Here is a 22,117-nt window from a genome sequence, read left to right on the forward strand (position 1 = left end):
ATGTTAAGTTTTTAATACGCTCGTTATTTTTTTGGATGTTTTTATAGTTGGATGGAAATAAAACTGTGATCTTAATTCAATAAATAAAATGGATAGAGAAATTTTTCACAGCGAGTAAAAAGGCAATTTCTGAAAATAGTATAGTTACATGGATTTTTTTTTAGATTTTCATTTTGTAGCTATAAAAGGGCAATAAAATGGCATTCCAGTGAAAAAAATAGACGGAGTAATTTTCCGGTCCAAGACACGTCCAAAAATTATATTTTATTAATATTGGTATTTCTACTGGGATATTTTTTTGGATATTTCATATATTGTTGTAATACGTTACATGAATATGTCTGGTGAAGAAAGTTTGAACGGAGCATTTTTCCGTAAAAAGATATTAACGATTTAATACTTTAGGTATTTACTTAAATCCTATTATTATTATTCTTTGGAAATTAAGACAATACTTTTTATTTATTGATACTTTATCATACTGTAAAGTTTTTTCTGGCAGAGGAATTACTGCGGGGTCCACTACCTTTATTTCCTACACTACGTCGCTAAAGTTTCGAATCAAACTGCGATCCAGATGCTTCATTAGCCTACCCTTATAGCCTTCCTTTTAGCCTTGTAGCCTTCGAGTCTATTACAGAGTATTTTTTTTAATACTATGTCGTTGGCAAAACAAGCATACGTCCCGCCTGATGGTAAGCAGTCTCCGTAGCCTATGTACGCCTGCAATTCCAGAGGAGTTACATGCGCTTTGCCGACCCTAGCAGCCCTCCCTCCCCTCGTTGAGCTCTGGCAACGTTACTCACCGGCAGGAACACAACACTATGAGTATTATTTGGCTGCGGTTTTCTGTAAGGTGGAGGTACTTCCCCAGTTGGGCTCTGCTCTAGATCTGGAATGACATCAGCTGTGCTGTGCCCTACCACACTAAGCTAGTCGACATTCACAATGCCCATACCTCTCTTGTGGACGTAGTTTAAGGACGTACCCTGTGTCCGGGAGTATACAAGCAGTGTCAGGTAGGGCGACAGCGTTTACCTCTCCACAGACACTGCATCGCCTGGGACACCAACGAAGAGACACAGGGTTGCACAAGATCTATGGCTCTCTCTCGCTCGACCTCACCAACTAGATCCGAGGCAAAGACAAGTCATACGCGTGGAGTCGGATCGGCCAGCTACACACACCGTCCCCAAAATGACGGCCAACTGACCACCCCACCAGTCGGTGGGGAAGCGACCCGCGACAGCCGCCGCAGCCGTGAGGCGGTAGTGGCCCCTCATACCCCCCTGACGGGGGGTATCGACAGATCACTCACACGGCCAATACCTTATCACTGTCGTAAAATTCAGGCTATTACATGGCATCTTATCTAAAATGAAAGTGACACCCGGTATGCTAATTTGATATTGTATGATTTTAATTAGGTACCTTCTTATTAACCGATTCTGTAACAGGATACCGAGGTATTTTTCACAGGAACCCAACTGTCCTCCCGTGCCTTGTTACCTACATTAATGTTACACTTTTATTTAGGCAGTAGGTGGTCTCTTATTTTCACAAAAAACCGATTTTATCACTGACTCAATAACTCCCTGATGATCATCTAAACTCTTAGGGTACTTCCTAGTCCTAGAAAGCTGAAATTTGGTATGGAAACTTTGGTATTAATACACAAACTACAAAAAAATCTAAAACTTGGAACTTTTACCCCCTAACCCCTTAAACTGGGGGATGAAAGTTTGTATGAAACTTCTGCATGATGCTAGACGTCTGAAAATTGATATAGGGACTCCTTGTTATAAATTATATATCATAAGTAATAAAATACGTAAGTATCTCAGGATTCTAAGTAGTGAATTACTTCCTCACCCTTAAATTAGGGGATGGAAGGTTGTCATAAGCAACTTACAGCAAGAAGTGAAATCCCACCAAAAACATTTTTGTGTAAATTCTTGCCAAGACGAAACCATAAGGCTCGCACTGTCAAAAAGTTATCAGATATCTTGTAGAGCCAAGCTTCTAACTCTACATGCCCTAACTTCACAATCTCTACACGTTACTCAAAATATATGGCTTGGCTGTTTCGCTACCGATAACGGGCGTAAGGTATTAATTACTTTTTTGTTATTGCCTACAATAGTTTATGTAACCAACCGGCCAAACCACATGCATATTTTGTCTTACGTATAGAGATTGTGAAGTTAGGGCTTGTAGAGTTAGAAGCTTGGCTCTACATGAGATCTGATAACTTTTTGACAGTGCGAGCCTTATGGGTTCGTCTTGGCAATATTTTACACGAAATTTTTGGTGGGTACTTTTGACGCGTTGGCTGATCCACTATATCGATCGATTTAAAACAGTCTTCGGTCGTGTTTTAATATATCGCCACTCATTACCACCACCACGACGACCAGACGACCACCGACCGACCGACGTTTGGCCTAGTGGGTAGTGACCCTGCTTACGAAGCCGATGGTCCCGGGTTCAAATCCTGGTAAGGGCATTTATTCGTGTGATGAGCATGGATATTTGTTCCTGAGTCATGGGTGTTTTCTATGTATTTAAGTATTTATAAATATTTATATATTATATATATCGTTGTCTAAGTACCCTCAACACAAGCCTTATTGAGCTTACTGTGGGCCTTAGTCAATTTGTGTAATAATGTCCTGTAATATTTATTTATTTATTTATTACGGGTTTCCCTTTTCGCACTTGTATCGCAATGAATATGCTTTAAAATAATTGGTTTAGCAATGGAGAATTATTAAGGTACGTAAGACACAAATATTATCTAATACACTATAGAAGTCAATATTGCCTCTGTCAGGCAATTAGATAAAACATTACCATTAGTCTCTACGTGCCTCGACGCACCAGATCAAGTAAAATTGCTCATTCTAAGCAATCTAGCGGAACCAATCGATGATGAATGCGATCAGTGATACCATCGTCTAGGGTTGCCATCCATCAGGATTTTCCCGTGACACGTCAGGATTTTTGGTCCTTCGTCAGGATTGCGGGGGGCTTGGCGATTGTCAAAGTTTTTTAGAATCTTTGACTAGGTGACATCCTCTTATAAACTTTTATCTTCTTTAAAATATAAGGAGTTTAAAAGAAGATATCACAGGGAAGGTTATGCCGTAATAAAAGGTGTAACAAAAATAGCGGTGATTCGTTTAAGGGCATATTAGCTATCGTGTTCTGATTACGAAAAAGTAGCAAAAATACTTTCTTAACGCGAAAATTAAACAACCTGCTCTATAGAAAAAAAATCGCGCATTTTTTTTTCCTGCTAGTCTTTCCTAATTAGGATACGATACCAAAGATGTGCTTTAACGGATCCCCTATTTTTGTTACATCTACCTCCGTAATACACTACGGAATAACCGCTTTGATATCCTCTTCTGAACTCCAATTTGAGCTAGCGTAATGGTTACCTAGTTAAGGTTTTTAAAAACCCTGAAACTCGCCAAGCCCCCCGCAATCCTGACAAAGATCCAAAAATCCTGACATGTAAAAGGGAAAATTAAACTAGAGAGCAGGAATGGAACAATTGCCACTCGGAAAAAATTGGGTTGTAAGTTTTCTTGGCAAAAAAGTGTTTAGTATAATTAAAAGCTTTTGAAAACATCGAGATACGGAGGTTTAATTAAAGAGGCCATTGGTTAGAGAAATGATCGTCCAAGAAATGTCAGGATTTTCAGGTACCTATTTCGCCAACTTGACAATGTCACCTGACAATTTACTGTACATCACTGAGTCGGTAAATAACGAGAGTAGGCGCTAGTCGATATTTACTTGTTGGGCCAGTAACGTATGATTAATTGTCATTTTAAGGTGTCTTTGTCAGCGTGGTGAAATAGGGGCCAGGCTGTTATCCGGAGTTCTTGTCGGTCCCCAACAAGCTCCATTCTCACACAAACGTAGTTCCGCTTTCATTTTAAAACGACTAGCTAGATTACTCTGAAACTTTGTAATTACAGTAGGATAAGATAATATCTAGTCCCTTAATTAGTTTATATAGCTTCAGATACCATAAAATTATCTATAAAAACGGTCACCCATCCAAGTACTGACCCCGCCCGACGTTGCTTAACTTCGGTGATTGGATGAGAACCTCGAGATTGGAAAGAAATATTTATTTTATTCTGTTTTTAGTATTTGTTGTTATAGCGGCAACAGAAATACATAATATGTAGAAATTTCAACTGGCTAACTATCACGGTTCATGGGATACAGCCTGGTGACAGACGGACGGACGGACAGCGGAGTCTCAGTAATAGGGTCCCGTTTGACCGGGTATGGAACCCTAAAAAGTACAGCAAATTTAAGTTTTTCATACAAAACATTTGTTTTTGCTCTATACCGTTTGTTTTATAAGCTATTGCTATATAAACTAATTATAGGTAAAAAAGTTAAAAAACTTAAGTCACCTGTTGTATGTAGTTGTGACGTGTTCGAATAGACAATACATGTTTAAAAGACACACACAAACAAAGCAAATGTCTATTCGAACACGTCACAACTACATACAACAGGTGACTTACTTAAGTTTTTTACCTATACAGGCATAGATATACCTCATGACATTGTATGTGCAAAGTTTCATTACAATCCAACACGTAGTTTCAAAATGAGAACGAAACTCTGTTTGTAAGGGAAGGTAAAATTCGGCCGAGCTTGCCGGGGACTCTTATATATTCTAAGTTTTTCATTTGGTAACCCTAACATCTTCTACAATGTCAATTAACAAGTGGTAAACCTTATTGCGACTACATAAGGTTCACCGATGGTCAGCTCAGAGCAGAATGACAGACATATTGTTTTCATTAGTTCACAATTACGTTGCGTAGTGAGAATGGAGAAACGTATTACCGCAAGATAGTAATATTAGAGGCACTATCCTAACGTTACGTGACCCTATTACTAAGATTCCGCTGTCCGTCCGTCTGTCTGTCCGTCTGTCACCAGGCTGTATCTCATGAACCGTGATAGCTAGACAGTTGAAATTTTCACAGAAGATGTATTTCTGTTGCCGCTATAACAGAAAATACTAAAAAAGTACGGAACCCACGGTGGGCGAGTCCGACTCGCACTTGTCCGGTTTTTATGATATATTAATAATTAACATATATTTTAACTAGATATTGATTTAATTATAATTATAAAATGTATATCATTTTCCTTATAATTAGTTTGTTTCATTGACATATATCTAAGAACGGGCCTTATGGGTACTAAGAATGGTGCTAGTTCAGTGGTGTCAATTCGAATTCGAACCAATCGTGCAGTCTAACGCAACTAGTAACGCAATTAGTAGTAGGCTTGGCTTGGAATAACTATAGATAGACACTAGCCAAGATTTGAACCCGCGACCTCCGGATTGAAAGTCGGACGTCAGATCCATTCGGCAACTACCGCTTCGTCTATAAAAAAATATGGACAGTTTGAGGATTTTTAACCGACTTCAAAACAGGAGGAGGTTCTCTATTCGACAGTTTTTTTTGTATGTATGTTTTTTTTTTGTCTCCGAGAATCGTGAACCGATTTTCAATTTTTTTTAATGGAACGTGTATAACCCCGAGATGGTCCTGTTGGCACAAAGTCGGGGTCTGATGATGGGATCTTGGAGAAATCGAGGGAACTCTTCAAATGTTATAGGTACATGTATCATATGGCGCTTTTGGTAATTTCTGAAGTCGGTTTTATTTTTTGTTAATTTGTTGCAATAATATTGAGCATCTTTCATAAAAAGAGGTAACTCATCTACACAATTTAAATATTACTGCTTGGGTAGCCAACTGTGCTGAACTTCTCACCGTGAGATAACAGTTATCTTCGCGATTACAGCGATTTTCTTTTCCATGCACACTTGACATTTCTTGGTTGGCTGACCACAGACTTATGTTTGCCGTTCCGAAATTCACTTCCCAGTATAATGATCAACTTATTTGTATGAGTTAACTTGAAGATGAACGGTGGCTGTATTTTTGTAATGTTTTGTATTGTTAACTTTTTGTAATTTTCGTGACAGGTTAAATCGATTAAAGTTAGCTTAATGTGGATTCTAACGGGTGCTAACGGTAAAGACTATCAAAAATAACTGGGGAAAAATAGAATATAATTTTAGGAAATTTGTAGAGTAATAATCATCACCTTCTTCCTTCTTTGAATTCCTCCACAGGTGTATGCAGGTTTCTTCACAATATTTTCTTCACCTAAACCGATACGATTGGAGGACAGAACGCCGCAAAGTAATGGACATGAGTCAGGTCCTCATAATTATTTATTCCTACCTTACTTACTTCTCCAGTTTTCTTCTAATGCTAAAATACAACTTCCTATATTTATATTATCCAACAAATTTGACGTAACTGGACTGGTGGCCGAAGAGCTGGCGGCTTCCTCGCACAACGTATCAGCATTGCGATACAACGAGGAAATGCCGCCAGCATCCTTGGTACAATGCCTCTAGGGCCTATTTCAAATTTAAGCTAGTTATAGTAACACCAGGGTATATATCCATTAAGTACAATGTTATTGTAAATAAAATATGTATTTTAGTACACTAAGAAGACTGGTATAGGTCAACAACTTTTTTAGTACTTGTGGGTTTTATTAAATTTACTTATTTACTTGGCTGGCGCGAAGACCCAAAATGAGTCTTGGCCTCCAACACAAAAGCACGCTACTTTACTCGGTCCAGAGCGGACTCGCGCCAGCTTTCGCTGACGCCGAGCTTATGGAGATCTGCCTCAACTCTATCCGCCCAACGATACTTAGGATGACCAACAGGACGGCGTCCAGTTGGTGGACCTAAGTAAGCCCTCTTGATTGCCCGATCTTCACCCATCCTTTCGAGGTGGCCAAGCCAGCAGGGACGATTAAATTTAAGTGCTATTTATTTTATTTTAGCACCGTTGATAAATAATTAAGGGACTAACTATTATTGTGTACATATTTTTATTATTAAATTGTATTTACTTATGGGTTAAGGTTATGTGACTTCCAGACTTTAAAGTGTTAGAAATATGCATTCAAATCGTTAACTTTTCTATTGTTCACAGAATAGACGCTGGTTTTCTCAAATATGATCAGTATGTCTCAATATTCATTAGAATTTTAGTCTCTGAACACATACTTTATTTAAGAAGAAAGTGGAGGACCCGCGAGGCATCGACTTTTCATACAAACATAGTCCTCATTTTCCTCTATGGATATAAAGTATATAAAATTATTGAAAATATTATGACACAATTTGTTGTATATCAACAGAGCATTTAAAAATTAGTATGAAATACGTTTTTCGCACCTACATAATTTTTACAATAATCAAACAATCGAAAAAAGCCCAACTTAAAGGCATGACTTACTTGACTCAAGCATCGTCACAAACTTATTGTACCTTAACACTAAAACAACTTATAAATTCCGCAACGAGCTTCGTCAAACACACCTATAATCTAACGCCCATCCCCACTCTGCAACCAAGCCCGGACTAAAAGTTCCCATTATGCCGGCAGAATTCCCCCGCTGTATGGCGATGGTAACCTGTTGGACCAGCCAAGACCCAGAGCGGGGATCATTACCCTTCTCCCACAAACGCCTGCCCAACTCCCTAAAATACTCCAGAGCCTCATTACCCCAGGGTCCAGCAGTCTCCACGGCGACCGGTACGAAATCGTACGCCACTTCTAAGGTGGAGTACTTGGTGTTTGAGCCTTGCAGCCGTTTCTGCCGCCGATCCCGCCAACTTCCGAGTGCGTCTCAAATGAGATGCAGCATATGTACTTACATATGTTGCATCCCACAAGAGACAACGCCCCTTCCGCCAAGGAACCAACGTTAAACCTCTTACTTGACTTAAAGTTCTACGTCCCCTAGGTGGGGCAGAGCAGAGAGCGTCCACAGTGCGCCGCCATCTCGTTCTGTCTTGGGCTGGATGCTTCGCCTTAGGGGGCTTACCGTGAAAACTGAAATTCGCAAATTGCGAGGATCTTTCTCTTTTACTCTCACTAAGACGTAATTAGAGTGACAGAGAAAAATGCCCGCAATTGATGAACTTCGATTTTTGCGGTTATAGCCCAGGCCATGATAGCCCGATTGCTGTCAACTCTGATGCTACTGAGCGTCAGGATTGTTTAGGACTTAAGGAAATAGCTATGGTTAATATAATATACTTACATCAAATTATGTAAAAATATTGTCCATAATGTCAATATCGAGGGAGGAAAATGGGGGCTACGTTTTTATAGAGAAGCGACTGTCCCCTTTCCTCTTAAAGTAGGTAAAATTATTTTAACTTTGAAAAAGTCGGCGGGGGACGATTTAAGCATATTTTATACAACATTTTAATTCCATAAAAAGTTAAGATTTTTTAATAAATAAATTTTAAAAGAAAGTAAATCTTTTCCGGCCAATCATTGTCTATGGTAATATAGTTTTAAAAAGTATATGTGATAGGCCACCTCTTTGTTTCATATTTGTCCATTGCTAAACTTATCTAGTGACCTATGCTCTCCGTGTGGTGTCCGGCTTAAGAATAGCACCAACCCTAAAAGAACGAGGGTGTCGTAAGAGGTGACTAGGTTCACGAAGAAAGCCGTCATCTAACCCTTCGTCACAGGGGAGATAAGCCTCTAAGCATTGGGTTGCAACTTATCTAGGAGAAGGAAAACTCCAAAATCAAACCCGGGACGGAGTCACCGTTAGGCGTGAGTAGGGTCCAACCTGAAATCTGCGGTAGACTCCTGTGGCCAACCTGGCTCCACACGTATTGGCTTGCCTTTCCTGTGGGTCCGGCCAGTGAGGTCGAGAGGGTGGCGCAGGTGCTGGGCATCCCTGCGTTTTCCTTAACTCCGTCCCAGGCGGTGTAATGTCTCTAGACATTGCACCATAGATCGTCTGAAGTAGACGCTAAGGCCAGTAGTATGTACTAAGTAATTAGTTGTTTTGAAAGATCAAGTTCACCAGAAGCCCGAACAGCCTAATTGCATAAAAATACAATAAAACGACTCGCTTGTGACCGTGCGCAGGTTGCGTGACAATTTGTGGTGCCTCCGCTATAATAACAAAACGTCGTAACTGCCGCGGGAGTTCATACACTTTTACGACCTTTTTAACATTGCTTGGGCATGTTTTAAACCACGTTTTGGAAGTACTTGTTTTGAATATAATTTGAGCATTTTTCAGTCGACGAATAAAAAAAAGAAACTTCGACTGTTATTCAATTCAATTCAAATTAAGCACTTATGAATAGTAAGACAGTATTACGTATAATTATCAGAGCAATTTATTGATGTTGTAAATATTATTCCATATATAATACTAATGAATATAATTCATAGATCAAATTTAATGCTAAAAATTTCACAAAATATAGTCATAAAAAAAGAAAATGTATAAAAAATACTAGTCTAGATTGTTTCTAGAATAAATTCTAAATTTCAAACAAATATAATAAAAACAACAAAGGATGATTTTATGTTATTTAACAGCGTTCTATGATCGAAACTAACCGAATAACATCCCCGTAAAGCAGATTACACTGCCTATATGTTTGCCATATGATTTTTAGGGTTCCGTACCTCGAAAGGAAAAAACGGAACGCAACGATTATTTTGTTGTCGCGAACGCGTAGAGGTATGGAATTTATATCAAATACCTACTCAGGTCTACTGTCTCTTGGAGCTGTGAAAAAATCAACCTTCTAAGCCAACGCAATCAAAAAATATAGCGGTTTAATCCGCAAATTTTCGACACTCGCAAGGGAATCAAAACCTACAGGATACTTCCCGTGAACTCAGAATCTTGAAATTTGGTACGAAGCACCGTCTTATAGCACAGATAAAGGAAAAATTGCGAAAACCATAAATTTTTAGTTACTTGCATCACATAATAAAAATATTTTTAATAATTGACATGACTCGATTGTCGTGATGGGTGAACTTTTACTTATATACCTACAGGTTTGTACGGAACCCTCGGTGCGCGAGTCCGACTCGCACTTGATCGGTTTTTTTTAATAACCTAACAAAAGTTAGGACGTTACCCTATAATTATATCCTGACATTTCCTTAACGGTAATTTCTTTAAAAAATACCCATAAAATGTGACAGTCCGTATCAAAAGGGACCTTATGGCGGTTGGTGCTGGTCGCGTAGTACCGCATTAGTATTGGCGCGCCGCTAATAATGGCATAGGTAAGCGTCGACTGCCATAAGGTCCCTTTTGATATGGACTGTCACAAATGCCCTTTTTTCCAAACCTTTCGTGCGCCACTAGCCCCTTAAGAGTCCGCAGCAAGCTCGGTCGAATTTCACCTTCCCATACAAACGGAGTTTCGATCACATTTAGAAACTACGGGTTGGACTGTAATAAACTTTGCACGTACAATGACATGACGTATATGCCTGTAATTATATAGCTCCTAGCAAAAACAAGCTTTGTACGAAAAACTTAATTTCACTATGGTATCTGAAGCTACATAAATTAATTACAGACATAGATATACCTTATCCTATTGTAAGTACAAAGTTTCAGAGCAATGTAGCTAGTCGTTTGAAATGAGAGCGTAACTACGTTTATACGGGCAACTTAGCTTGCTGCGGACTCTCAACTCCCCATAATACGCTGTAGCTACAGTCTAACCTTCCTATTATATCTCTTCGACTCTAAACTTTTACTTAGCTTCCTCCTAAGCCTCTCGGTTACTTATTAAGTTCGATGAAATTGAAAACATGTTCCATCGGAATGGAACAGAGTTGCATTTGTTTTACTTCGTTCAATTTAAAATCTTTCCTACATTAAACGTCAGGGCATTTCACTAGCAAATTTTGGTAATTTTTCTTGTATTTCTTAGGAGGATAATGATTCGTTGAGGTTTCTAAAAAAATTGATACTCCAAGTCCCCCCGCAATCCTGATAAAGGACTAACAATCCTGACATTTTAATGGAAATCCTGACGCAACCCTAGCAGGATATAATATTGAACAGCGTAAGCTAGAAACAGATGTTTAGACCTAGATTTAGACCGATCTAACTCTGCAGCGTGCGATAAAAAGTAGTTTTTGAAATGTATATGACAACACCACAGAAAAAAAAATGATAATTGTGAATTTTACCATTAACCGATTGTGTAAATCAGGCATCTAGATTTAAATCATAAAAATGCGGACCCCAAGGAGGACTTTCATAAGATTAGTAGGCCTAGAAATATTAGATGTGATAATTGTGAAATTAAATTCTTGTTACATACTAATAATTATATTTTCTAAGTATTAACATGTCTTTTTGACAGAAACATTGTCATATTTTTTTAAGTAGTTATATATTACCTACAGAAGAATTTGTGATTTAAATCATCTACCCATGGTACCATGAAATAGTAGGTAGTGACTCTGCCTATGAAGCCGACGGTCCCGGGTTAGAATCCCGGTAAGGGAATTTATTTTTGTGGTGAACACAAATATTTGTTCCTGAATCATGGGTGTTTTCTATGTATATAAGTATGTATTTATCTATATAGGTATGTTTGTCGTCGCCTACTACCCATAGTACAAGCTTTTTGTCCCTAAATATTTATTTATTTTATTTTATTTATTTATTTCTGTAACTATCTTTACACAGATTTCCCTTGGTGGGTTTCTTTTCTAAGTTGTACCTAAATTCAAGGTTGCAAAGACAAAAAATAGTTTCTTTTTGTCTTTGCAACTGTAAATTTTAATTTGAAGTTTACTCAATGCTTGATTTTCTAGTGGTTTCACGCTTTAAGGTTATAATTAAGGCAAGGCCGTAGCTATCTAGATGGCTTTCGCCACTTTGTTCAGTCGGATGGGAAACCATAGCTTGTTGCCTCATATTCGGTGGCATGGAAACTAGTACATGCTGCGGCGAGAAGGTTAATAATAAAATATAATTGTAGGCGTAGGGATGTGACGACGCCATCGCCCGCTGGTTTTACCAGTGCAATCAGTCAACGCAGGGCAGCTTGTGGCGAGCTGTTGGGGAGTAGCGACCTTACGTACCCGAGTGCTCCTGGGGAGTTCTGTTACCCGCAAGGAGGGTGGGTGGGACAGGATTCTCTGCCTCTGGCTTGCCTTAGCCGGCCGGCCAGAGTGGAGTCGTTAGAGCTATAAGCTCCAGGGGTGGAGGTGAAAAATTTCATAAGACGCGAGTTGGCACAGTCGCTGCTCGCAGCCACTGGGTAGATAGCGGCGTACACCTCTCGACACCCCTGAGCCGCTCACACCGGTGTTGTCCTTGAGCCATCCTAGATGTCGCTTTTTGTGGGGGCCCATCTTGTGGGGGCGAGTCATCGTCTGCCGGAAATAAAATTGAATACCGTTTTATTAGGCAGGCGTCCGGTTTTTTATCCTATAGCCCAGTATATAGTCCATCGCTTTCACCCAATAGCCCAGTTCATTTTAGATTCCATAAACTCTCAAATAGTCCTTACACCCTGGCTAGTGCTGCTCTGCGTGCTTCCCATGACGTGGGCAAGGGCAACATCCGCTAGGTGTACCCCTTACATTTCATTAAAGTGTCAAAAAGGCCTCTACGTTGGCTTCGGTTCCGCGCACGCCTCCCAAAGGTCCGGAACACCATTGTTCCGTGATGGGAAAGACATACAAATATTATTAACGGCGTACACCTCTCGACACCCCTGAGCCGCTCACCACCGGTGTTGCTCCTGGGGGCGGATTTTCGAATCTCGACCGTTCGAATTTAAAAACGAATGGTCGACAATAATCGCACACGAAAATTTGTCACAATGTCTTCATGATGTCAGTTTCAGGGGTCCATATCGTGGGCGAAAAGTCACCGCCTGACTCGATAACTACAGTAGAAAACATTGTTAATATTGTTATGGCAGGTGTCCAGACGTCTTTGCAATAACCCGGTCTTATTGTCCACCCAAACTTCAATCCATAGACTTCACTTTTCCTACAATAATCACAATTTCTGCTGAGACCGGTGTCTATTGTTGTACCTGTAAACGGGTTCCAGCAGGCGTTCTACATAATATTACAGCTCTCCAAAAGGGGTTTTACGTGTTGGATTTATGTCCTATACAACTTATACAAGCCTATCAAAAGATCAGGATTTATAGGCGCGTAAAATCCAAAATGTAGCTATAAATATTATTGTATACGACGGCAACATCCGATCCGTGTATCCCTTACATTTCATCAAATTGTCAATCGACCTCTACGTCAGTTTTTGTTAGGGTCGGGCGTTTCGGGTACGCGCACGCGTCACAAATGTCCGAAGCCATTGTTTCGTAATGAAAAAGACACAAAAATACCTATAGTTCGTTTTAGGTGCTGTTTGTTTTCTATCATGGCACACTGTTTGACCTGGGGCCAGTTACAGCTTGAGGTGTGAGTGGGGTCAGCTGGTTCTGTCAACTCTCAAATAGTCCTTACACTATGGAGTGTGGAATTAAAAGGAGTGAAATCTCTTATGGTAGAATTGTTGCAAAAGTGTCCAGCTGTCAGCTATAAATAATAGTTCCAAAATTCTTCAGAGTAGCGCTAGAGTAGCTATAAGAACCTAGGCGTTATTGACGGAGTGAAGTGCGCTGTCTATGATTTTTTTTCAAGTATTCTAGGTATTGTAGCGCCACCTATTTAAGGATTTTTGATGACACTTTTTGGTACATGGAGATTCTATTCCTTACCTCCACCTTCCATACCTTACACCCTGGCGAGTGCTGCCTCTGCGTGCGTCTCATGATACCAGATGACACAGGCGATGGCAACATCCGCTTGGTGTACCCCTTAATTTTTTTTTGAAAGTGTGAAAAGACACCAAAACACACTAGACCCTACTCATAGTGTTGTGTTCCTGCCGGTAAGGTTGCCAGAGCTCAACGAGGGGGGGAAGGGTTATTAGGGTCGGCAACGCGCATGTAACTCCTCTGGAGTTGCAGGCGTACATAGGCTACGGAGACTGCTTACCACCAGGCGGGCCGTATGCTTGTTTACCACCGACGTAGTATAAAAAAAAAAGAGCCTCTACGTCATTTTTTCAATACTTTGATGACATAATATGCCTAAAGTCATTATCTGTGTAAAACTAGTTAAAAATAAAAATCAGTATTTTCAACAATTTTTTTCATTTTACTTTCTTATATTGTGCAACTTTTGAAATATTAAACAACATTTAGAGTTGACAACGAGTAATAGTAATTATTATCACTAAATGCCATATGCCAATTTGTAACATTATCTATGAAAAGGGACCTTATCATCGATACGCCATTATCATCGATGCTCCCATATTATAGACAACGCCGTGCTATGCAGTGCGGCGAAAGCGCCACCGACAATAAGGTCCCTTTTCATAGATAATGTCACATTTTATTGTTATAAATCCATCTAGAGTTAGCAAATTATGTTGGCACGTAAACATAATCGTAATTTCATATTGGCTTTTAAAATATTTTTGATTTGAGTTCTATCAAAATATAAGTATAATTTACATGCATAGTGTGGTGCGACTGTCGAATTTAAGAGGAAAGGGGGCGACCGCTTCTCCATATACATATTCACCTTTACGCGGATGATTTACAGATTTACGCAGCGGCTAGCATTGATGATTTTTCATCTTTAGTTGATAGAATAAATGGCGACCTTGAGTCAATTCGTTGCTGGGCGAATAAGTTTGGTTTGAAAGTTAATACAAAAAAATCGCAGGCAATTGTCATTGGTGGTCCTTATTTTGTGTCCAAATTGTCAGAGATGGTGGTACCCAAAGTGCGTTTTGATGGAACAATTATCCCTTTTTCTTCTACAGTTAAGAACTTGGGTATCATCATTGATCAAACCTTGTCCTGGTCAGCTCATGTTTCTGACATTAGCAATAAACTTTTTGCGTCTCTCCACTCACTAAGGCGTCTTCAAAATTTCCTTCCTCTTCAAACCAAAATAACTCTCGCATGTTCACTTTTACTCCCGTTGTTAGATTACGCTGATACTGCTTTCTTGGACCTTAGTGAGGAGTTACTGGACAAACTCGAGCGATTGCAAAATATTTGTATTCGATACATTTTCGGTCTACGTAAGTTTGATCATGTATCCCAGTTTCGATCTCAGCTTGGCTGGCTTCCGATTCGTCGTCGACGAGATGTGCATGTCCTATCATTGCTTTTCAATGTTCTATTTAATCCTGCTTCGCCACCTTACCTTTCCGAATGGTTTAGTTATTTAGCTGCTGGTAGTGGTCATCGCCTTCGATCAAGCACCAATCTTTTACTCACGATTCCTTCCAATACGACGCGCACATACAAGAAATCCTTTACTGTCCATGCCGTCAAGTTATGGAACGAGATTCCGGTGTCCGTGAGGCAATCCCAATCTGTAGCATCACTCAAGGAGAAGCTTAAAAAATTGTGGCTTTCCGATACTTTGGTTACGACTTCCTAGTTCTTTGGAGTACTTCTACTTTTTTAATTTCCTTTACTTTTCTGGTTCGAATTCATATTTATTTATATTATATATTGAATATTTATTTATTTTTATTTATATATATATGTATGCATTATTTTATGGTTATTTTTCTATCTATGTATATTTGTATCAATGTGTATTCAAAACGTGCATTTCATTAATTTCAGTGATTGTACACTTTTGTTTGTGTTTGTCATTCATTCATCGTTACTTCTGTTTTACTCATTTCCTCAAAGGTTAACTGGAAGAGATCCCATACAGGGATAAGTTCGCCTTTGTTGTATTTAATTTACTCTGTAACTGTGTTTTTCGTGTTTTTATTTCTATGTACAATAAAGTATATACATACATACATACATACATACATATGTAGTCCCCATTTTCCTCTCTGTATATTGACATTATGGAACGTATTTTTACATAATATAATGTATATTAACCATAGCTATTCTATACCATAGCTATGTAGGGGCATCCCTACGTTTGACTTTTTTAGATTTTTTGAGTATGGTAAAAATTTGGAGAAAAAAACCAATTTCATACTCGTACAAATTGTTAAATGTTTCTTACTCTTATAAAAAATAAAATTGGGGAAAAATTAACCATCGCGGCATAGCTGTGGTTGATTTACAACATATTATTGATTTACAACGTATTGTATTTTATTTTTCTTATTGAATGCATGTTAATTATGCCAGTCCATATTGGGATACCCTCCTGCAATTGAGGGGGGATTTAAATCTTCTCGGGTCAGAGCTGTAGGGTTAGAGCCGGTGTAGCTTTATTTGACGTTCATTAGCGCATTGTAATATGCCTACTTGAATAATAAACTATTTTTACAGTACATATATGGTGCTTCTTTACCGCACTAGTGCGAAAATTGGCATATTACTGTGTCGAACATTTAAAGGGCCATATGTACTGTAAAACGTTGTACGATACATGTGCGAATAGGTAATTCGCAACTCGTGTCGATTTAAAACACTCCCTTCGCTCGTGTTTTAATTTATCGTCACTCGTTTCGAATTTCCTATTTTTCGCACTTGTATCGTAATGTACTATTATCTTTATCCTTAACAAATTGTGTAAAAATATTTTCAATAATGTTAATATTCAGAGAGGAAAATGAGGACTACCATTGTATGAAAAGGCGAACACGCGGGTCCTCCACTTCCATCTTAAGCATAATAATTATTAGCAAAAGGTCGGAAAACTCGAAATGGTTATTTATAGCAAAAACTCAAATGTCAAATTTTATCGAATGACTTTCTGTCGTAGCGGGACATATAAAATAAAGGTGACATTCAGATGTCGACTGCAGCTACATTAGGTGGGTATACATTTAAATAGTATGGTTTGACGAATCTGGACAAATCTGGATAATTACCTAATTATATGACTGCGGTCAGACTAGAATGACCCAATTATGTGACTGCGGTCAGACTCGACTCCGTAAAACATTTCATATATTTAGTATGGTTTGACAGAGTTTAGATGCAGGCACAAATCTGGATAATGACCTAACTATATGACTGCGGTCAGACTAGAATGACCCAATTATATAACTGCGGTCAACTCAACTTCGTCAAACTTATACATTTAGTATGGTTTGACTCATTTTACATAGGAAATACAAGTAAATAAATAAAAATACTTTTTCAATCACGGCCTAAGCCTTGGTCCTTCAGTTTTTGCATAAACATTACCATAATGATGCTAGTAAAATGGCGGACAATTTGGCGAACCAGTCATAGTTGTCATGAAGATTGGTCTATATGACGTGTCTGTAATAACCCATGCTATTGTACTTTATGGTCAACTTTAATGCAATGTTTTGAGCTAATGTATCTATTCGTTCGTACTTAGTTCGTTAATAGCTTAATTCGTAAAATTATACCTATATGGGTTGAAACAAGTATATTTATTTACGCGTAAACGTCCACATATAACGGCACTAATGATGGGAAAATTCAGAGAAAATTTGATTTTTGATATTTCACCAACACCTACGATAAAATTTCTACTTTTTTTGGTAACTGTAACTCGTGTCAAGTTCCGTCTACAAGCAAAACAGCTTAATTTGCGAATAGGAATGACCCTATTATATTAATACATTTAAGACCTACCTATGTTAAACAAATAAATAATTTGGAATTGGCATTGCTTTAAGATCTTCGAAATCATATCGATATTCGTCGCTGTTTAAAATTAAAAAAAAAAAAACAAAATACAGATTTTTGTACAGCAATTTTTTTTTGTAAAATTGTTTTCTATTTAATATAAAACGTTGCATCTATTGAAGAATCTAAGTTACGTAACCCTACAAAGAAAGGGCAATATTGTGCCCGTAAGTAATATGGGGTCAAGCACCTATCTGAACAAAAGAGATCTTTCCTGCTTTTGGTTTCATAACTCCTAATTCATAATGTTTCCTCTTGGATACAAGGTATTCAAAAGTAAGTTTCAATTTGAACTTTATTTGCTTACAGTTGTTATGAGCTTAAAGGTCAAATTATAGTAGAATAGACTTTTGAGTGGGTGCTCGGTGGGTGTTAGTGAGTCAATATCTAGACTTACGTGCTTACCAGTTACGATTAGTAAGATTTGTTTTAATACTACGTCGGTGGCAAACAAGCATACGGCCCGTCTGATGGTAAGCAGTCTCCGTAGCCTATGTACGACTGCAACTCCAGTGGAGTTAGTACTAAAAAACCGCGCAAGTGCGAGTCCGACTCGCGCACGAAGGGTTCCGTACCATTATGTATTTATAAAAACGGCAAAAAAATATGTTTGTTTTATGGGAGCCCCCATTAAATATTTATTTTATTCTGTTTTTAGTATTTGTTATAGCGGCAACAGAAATACATCATCTGTGTAAATTTCAGCTGTCTAGCTATCACGGCTCATGATAAATAGCCTGGTGACAGACGGACGGACGGACGGACGGACGGACGGACAGCGAAGTCTCAGTAATAGGGTCCCGTTTGACCCTTTGGGTACGGAACCCTAATATATCACTCCGCACCGTCGTTGAGGTCTGTTAACCTTACTCACCGGCAGGAACAGAATACTATGAGTAGGGTCTAGTGTTATTTGGCTGCGGTTTTCTGTAAGGTGGAGGTATTTCCCCAGTTGGGCTCTGCTCTAGATCTGGAATGACATCCGCTGTGCTGTGCACTAGCCACTCACATGCTTCATATTTTTCAGTGACTTCTATTATTATAATAAAATAAGGTTGACAGCTGGTAACTACAGTTACCAAAAGCAATGACTGGAGCAGTGGATCTGTCACACTTTAATCGACTATAAGTATATAAATAATAAATAAATAAATATTATAGGACATTATTACACAAATTGACTAAGTCCCACAGTAAGCTCAATAAGGCTTACACAAGCCTTAGCCCTTGAGGGTACTTAGACAACGATATATATAATATATAAATATTTATAAATACTTAAATACATAGAAAACACCCATGACTCCGGAACAAATATCCATGCTCATCACACGAATACATGCCCTTACCAGGATTTGAACCCGGGACCATCAGCTTCGTAGGCAGGGTCACTACCCACTTGGCCAAACCGGTCGTCAAAATATAAAGTCAATAGTATGTTGCTATAGAAACATAATAATTATATTTCTCACTCAGTAAAATCTTAAACTGAAATAAATATCATATACGAAAGAAAAGGTGAAATAACCAATGCCTCCATTGCCCAGTGTACAATAATGTAAAAAATAAAATAGAATTAATGTGGCTACTTGCTATGTACAATATCGGCCAATAATATATTCACTTCCATGTAATAAATAAACCTTTTTTGACACTGACAGATCTGTATTAGATCAGAGGGCCTACCGCGAACCACGTTCGACTTGTTGCCTCCCTGTCACACTTACGTACGAAATTACAAGTGCAACAGAGAGGCAACACTTCGAACGTGGTTCGCGGTAGGCCCTCGGTATCATATTGGAATGAGATCGAATAAGGTAGAAGTACAGTCAAGTGTAAAAATATGGGTGTACACATCTTACTCAAAAATATGTCCCATAGCATCTTATTCCAGTGTAATAAGAGCGTAGACGATATTATTCGATACATATTTTTGCACTTGACTGTACTAGTGCTCGACGCTGCACTAGTATTCGACATGGGCACTTTATGTCAAAGTGACAAGGATTAAGTTCGAATACAGAAAAATCTTCGTTGTTCAAATTTAACCTATATTTCCATGAAATAAAGTGCCCATGTCGATGACTAGTGCAGCGTCGAGCACTAGTACTTCTACCTTAACTAAAACTCGAATTTACTAATTAAAAATAGTTTAAATTTGGAATAGTTGCGCAAAATACGATAAACAATTGACAGTTCAAATATTTAGGTCGAGACGGGTTGATTTGGCCCACTTTGTATATGCCATAATTTCTATATAACGTTATCTAATTCTTTTATTCGACTAGTGAATGTATTTTCAGTTGTTTTTTTGTTTAATTCCTAAACCTCATTACTTTTGAACGATATTGTTCTCATTCGAGGTTTTTGTTTTTTTTTTGCACAAAATCTAGATTCTCGTAATAGGCAAGAAAGGCATCATTGTTCAGTCGTTTGCGGTCAGTTGTGATTCCGGTTTCATGTCTTTTTGGAGAATTTTTCGCTTTTTGCGGCTGCAGGTGTTTTCATTGTTTATGAAAGTCCTAGTGCAATAACAATAATACTTGCACTCAATACGTATATAGATACTAGCTTTTTACTTTTTATTGGATTAATATATATATTGCTATCTGGGCAGTATTGTCGACCAGAGTGGAGGAACGGAAGCTGACATTGACACACGAATAAACAAATCCCGAGCCGCATTCAGCCAGCTTAAACCTGTGTGGAACTCCTCTACCCTGACGAGAAGAACTAAAGTGAGGATTTTCAATTCCAATGTAAAGGCCGTGTTACTGTACGGGTGCGAAACCTGGTTTGTCCGCAAAGACCTAAGGACAAAACTCCAAGTGTTTGTGAACAAATGCTTAAGGCAAATTCTGCACATCTTTTGGCCTAACTGGATCACAAACGCTCACTTATGGAGAATAACCGGACAAGCACCCGTACATAAGGAGATCCAAACGCGCAAATGGCATTGGATTGGGCATATCCTCAGGAAGCCTGACACCCACCTATCCAAGGTGGCCCTGACCTGGAAGATGCCCGGAAAACGGAAACATGGTCGCCCTAAATCTACTTGGCGCCGTTCCGTGGAGCAAGAGTTGGGTCTATTGGGGATGGGGTGGGAGGAGGTTACCCAAGCTGCCCAGTCAGTGGAAGAAAATGGTTTGAGCCCTACACCCCAGCAGGGGGTAATAGAATGAAAAGAAGAAGAAAGAAGAAAAAATATATATATATTTAGTTAAATAATAATGACAGATACAATAGTACATTACGAAACAAGTGCGAAAAATAGGAAATTCGCAACAAGTGGTGATAAAGTAAGTGATTCGAGGAATTGTTCGGATTAATCCCTACCGCTTCTTTTCGCCATCGCCCTACACGACAACATTTCCATCCTCACCACTTAGATGGTTGGCAGTCCTCAACTGTGCGTTTCTCCAGAACCTATTAAGGTAGCAATTTTTACCATTTATGTTGATCCAAAAAAAAATTACTTAAATAAATTTGATTATTTTACATCCACTTACATCATCACCAAACAGCTGTTCACTGTGGACATCCAAAATCGAAGACAATACCGCTGCCAAAAACACTCTCTTCCAACACACCATATTTACCAAAAATATAACAACTTTTCATTAAACAACACCTCACATTTTGTCAATCTTGGCTAAAAAAATTAGTATCCAAAATAAAAAAGTCATACAGGCCTAGCCTATGATATTCGTAGTTTAAAAATGCCTCATGGTTTGCCGCGCATTTTTGACAGTTTGTTTTTTTCACGCACAGTAGCGCGCGGCAGTTCGCGAGGTTTGGCGCGCGCGACTGCCGCTGATCGCGGCTGATTTGTATCACGGATTAGAATGGATAGGGAGGCGGGCTATCGATAAGTGGTGGGATACAATTTAGGGTAAACCAAAAATGCGGTAGTGTATAGTTTGGCCACAAACTGTCTCATTTCAAACATAAACAGAGAGAATCATACTGTCGTTGTATTAAGCTAGTACTAGCACTCAAAAGAAAGGGATGAGTATAGTTTTTTTTTTGGTCTAATTTACTGACGATTTGATTTTGGCATACTATAATATATAATTATATATATAATGATTATTATTAAACATTTGTGTTGATTTGAACTTTAAGTATATCTTTTTCGAAACGCTGTGAGGCTCATCCCGCAAAAAAGAAAAACGAAACACTATACAAAGTGGTAAACTAGTCTTAAATAAGTTTTGTAGTTTCCAGTCACTTTCTATATGATACTTAATTTACTGAAATTTTTGGATGATTTTGGGCTTCTGTAAGCCAATAATTAGTGATATGTTTTATTCTTTTTGAGCCTTGCTTATAAAAATTAGAAAAAATTATCTTATACCTTTAAACGAGCAATTCTTGTGTATTTATATATTTCGACGATCTCGAAAACGGCTGTAACGATTTTGATGAAATTTGCTATATGGGAGGTTTAAACGGGCGAAAAATCGATCTAGCTAA

General features: G+C 38.5%; 1 protein-coding gene across 1 annotated transcript in view; it reads right to left on the bottom strand.

The window, feature by feature from the left end:
* The window catches only part of LOC133527634 (A disintegrin and metalloproteinase with thrombospondin motifs 16-like), a 100,053-nt gene extending 78,376 nt beyond the window's left edge, over positions 1 to 21,677 (bottom strand). Inside the window, exon 1 of the mRNA XM_061864724.1 lies at positions 21,151 to 21,677. Within this exon, the coding sequence (XP_061720708.1) occupies positions 21,151 to 21,234 (84 nt within the window). The 5' untranslated portion in view covers positions 21,235 to 21,677. The remainder of the gene's footprint in view (positions 1 to 21,150) is intronic.
* Between the last annotated feature and the right edge of the window lie 440 nt (positions 21,678 to 22,117).

Source organism: Cydia pomonella, chromosome 18 (assembly GCF_033807575.1).
Source record: "Cydia pomonella isolate Wapato2018A chromosome 18, ilCydPomo1, whole genome shotgun sequence".
In the NCBI taxonomy this organism is placed as follows: Eukaryota; Metazoa; Arthropoda; class Insecta; order Lepidoptera; family Tortricidae; genus Cydia; species Cydia pomonella.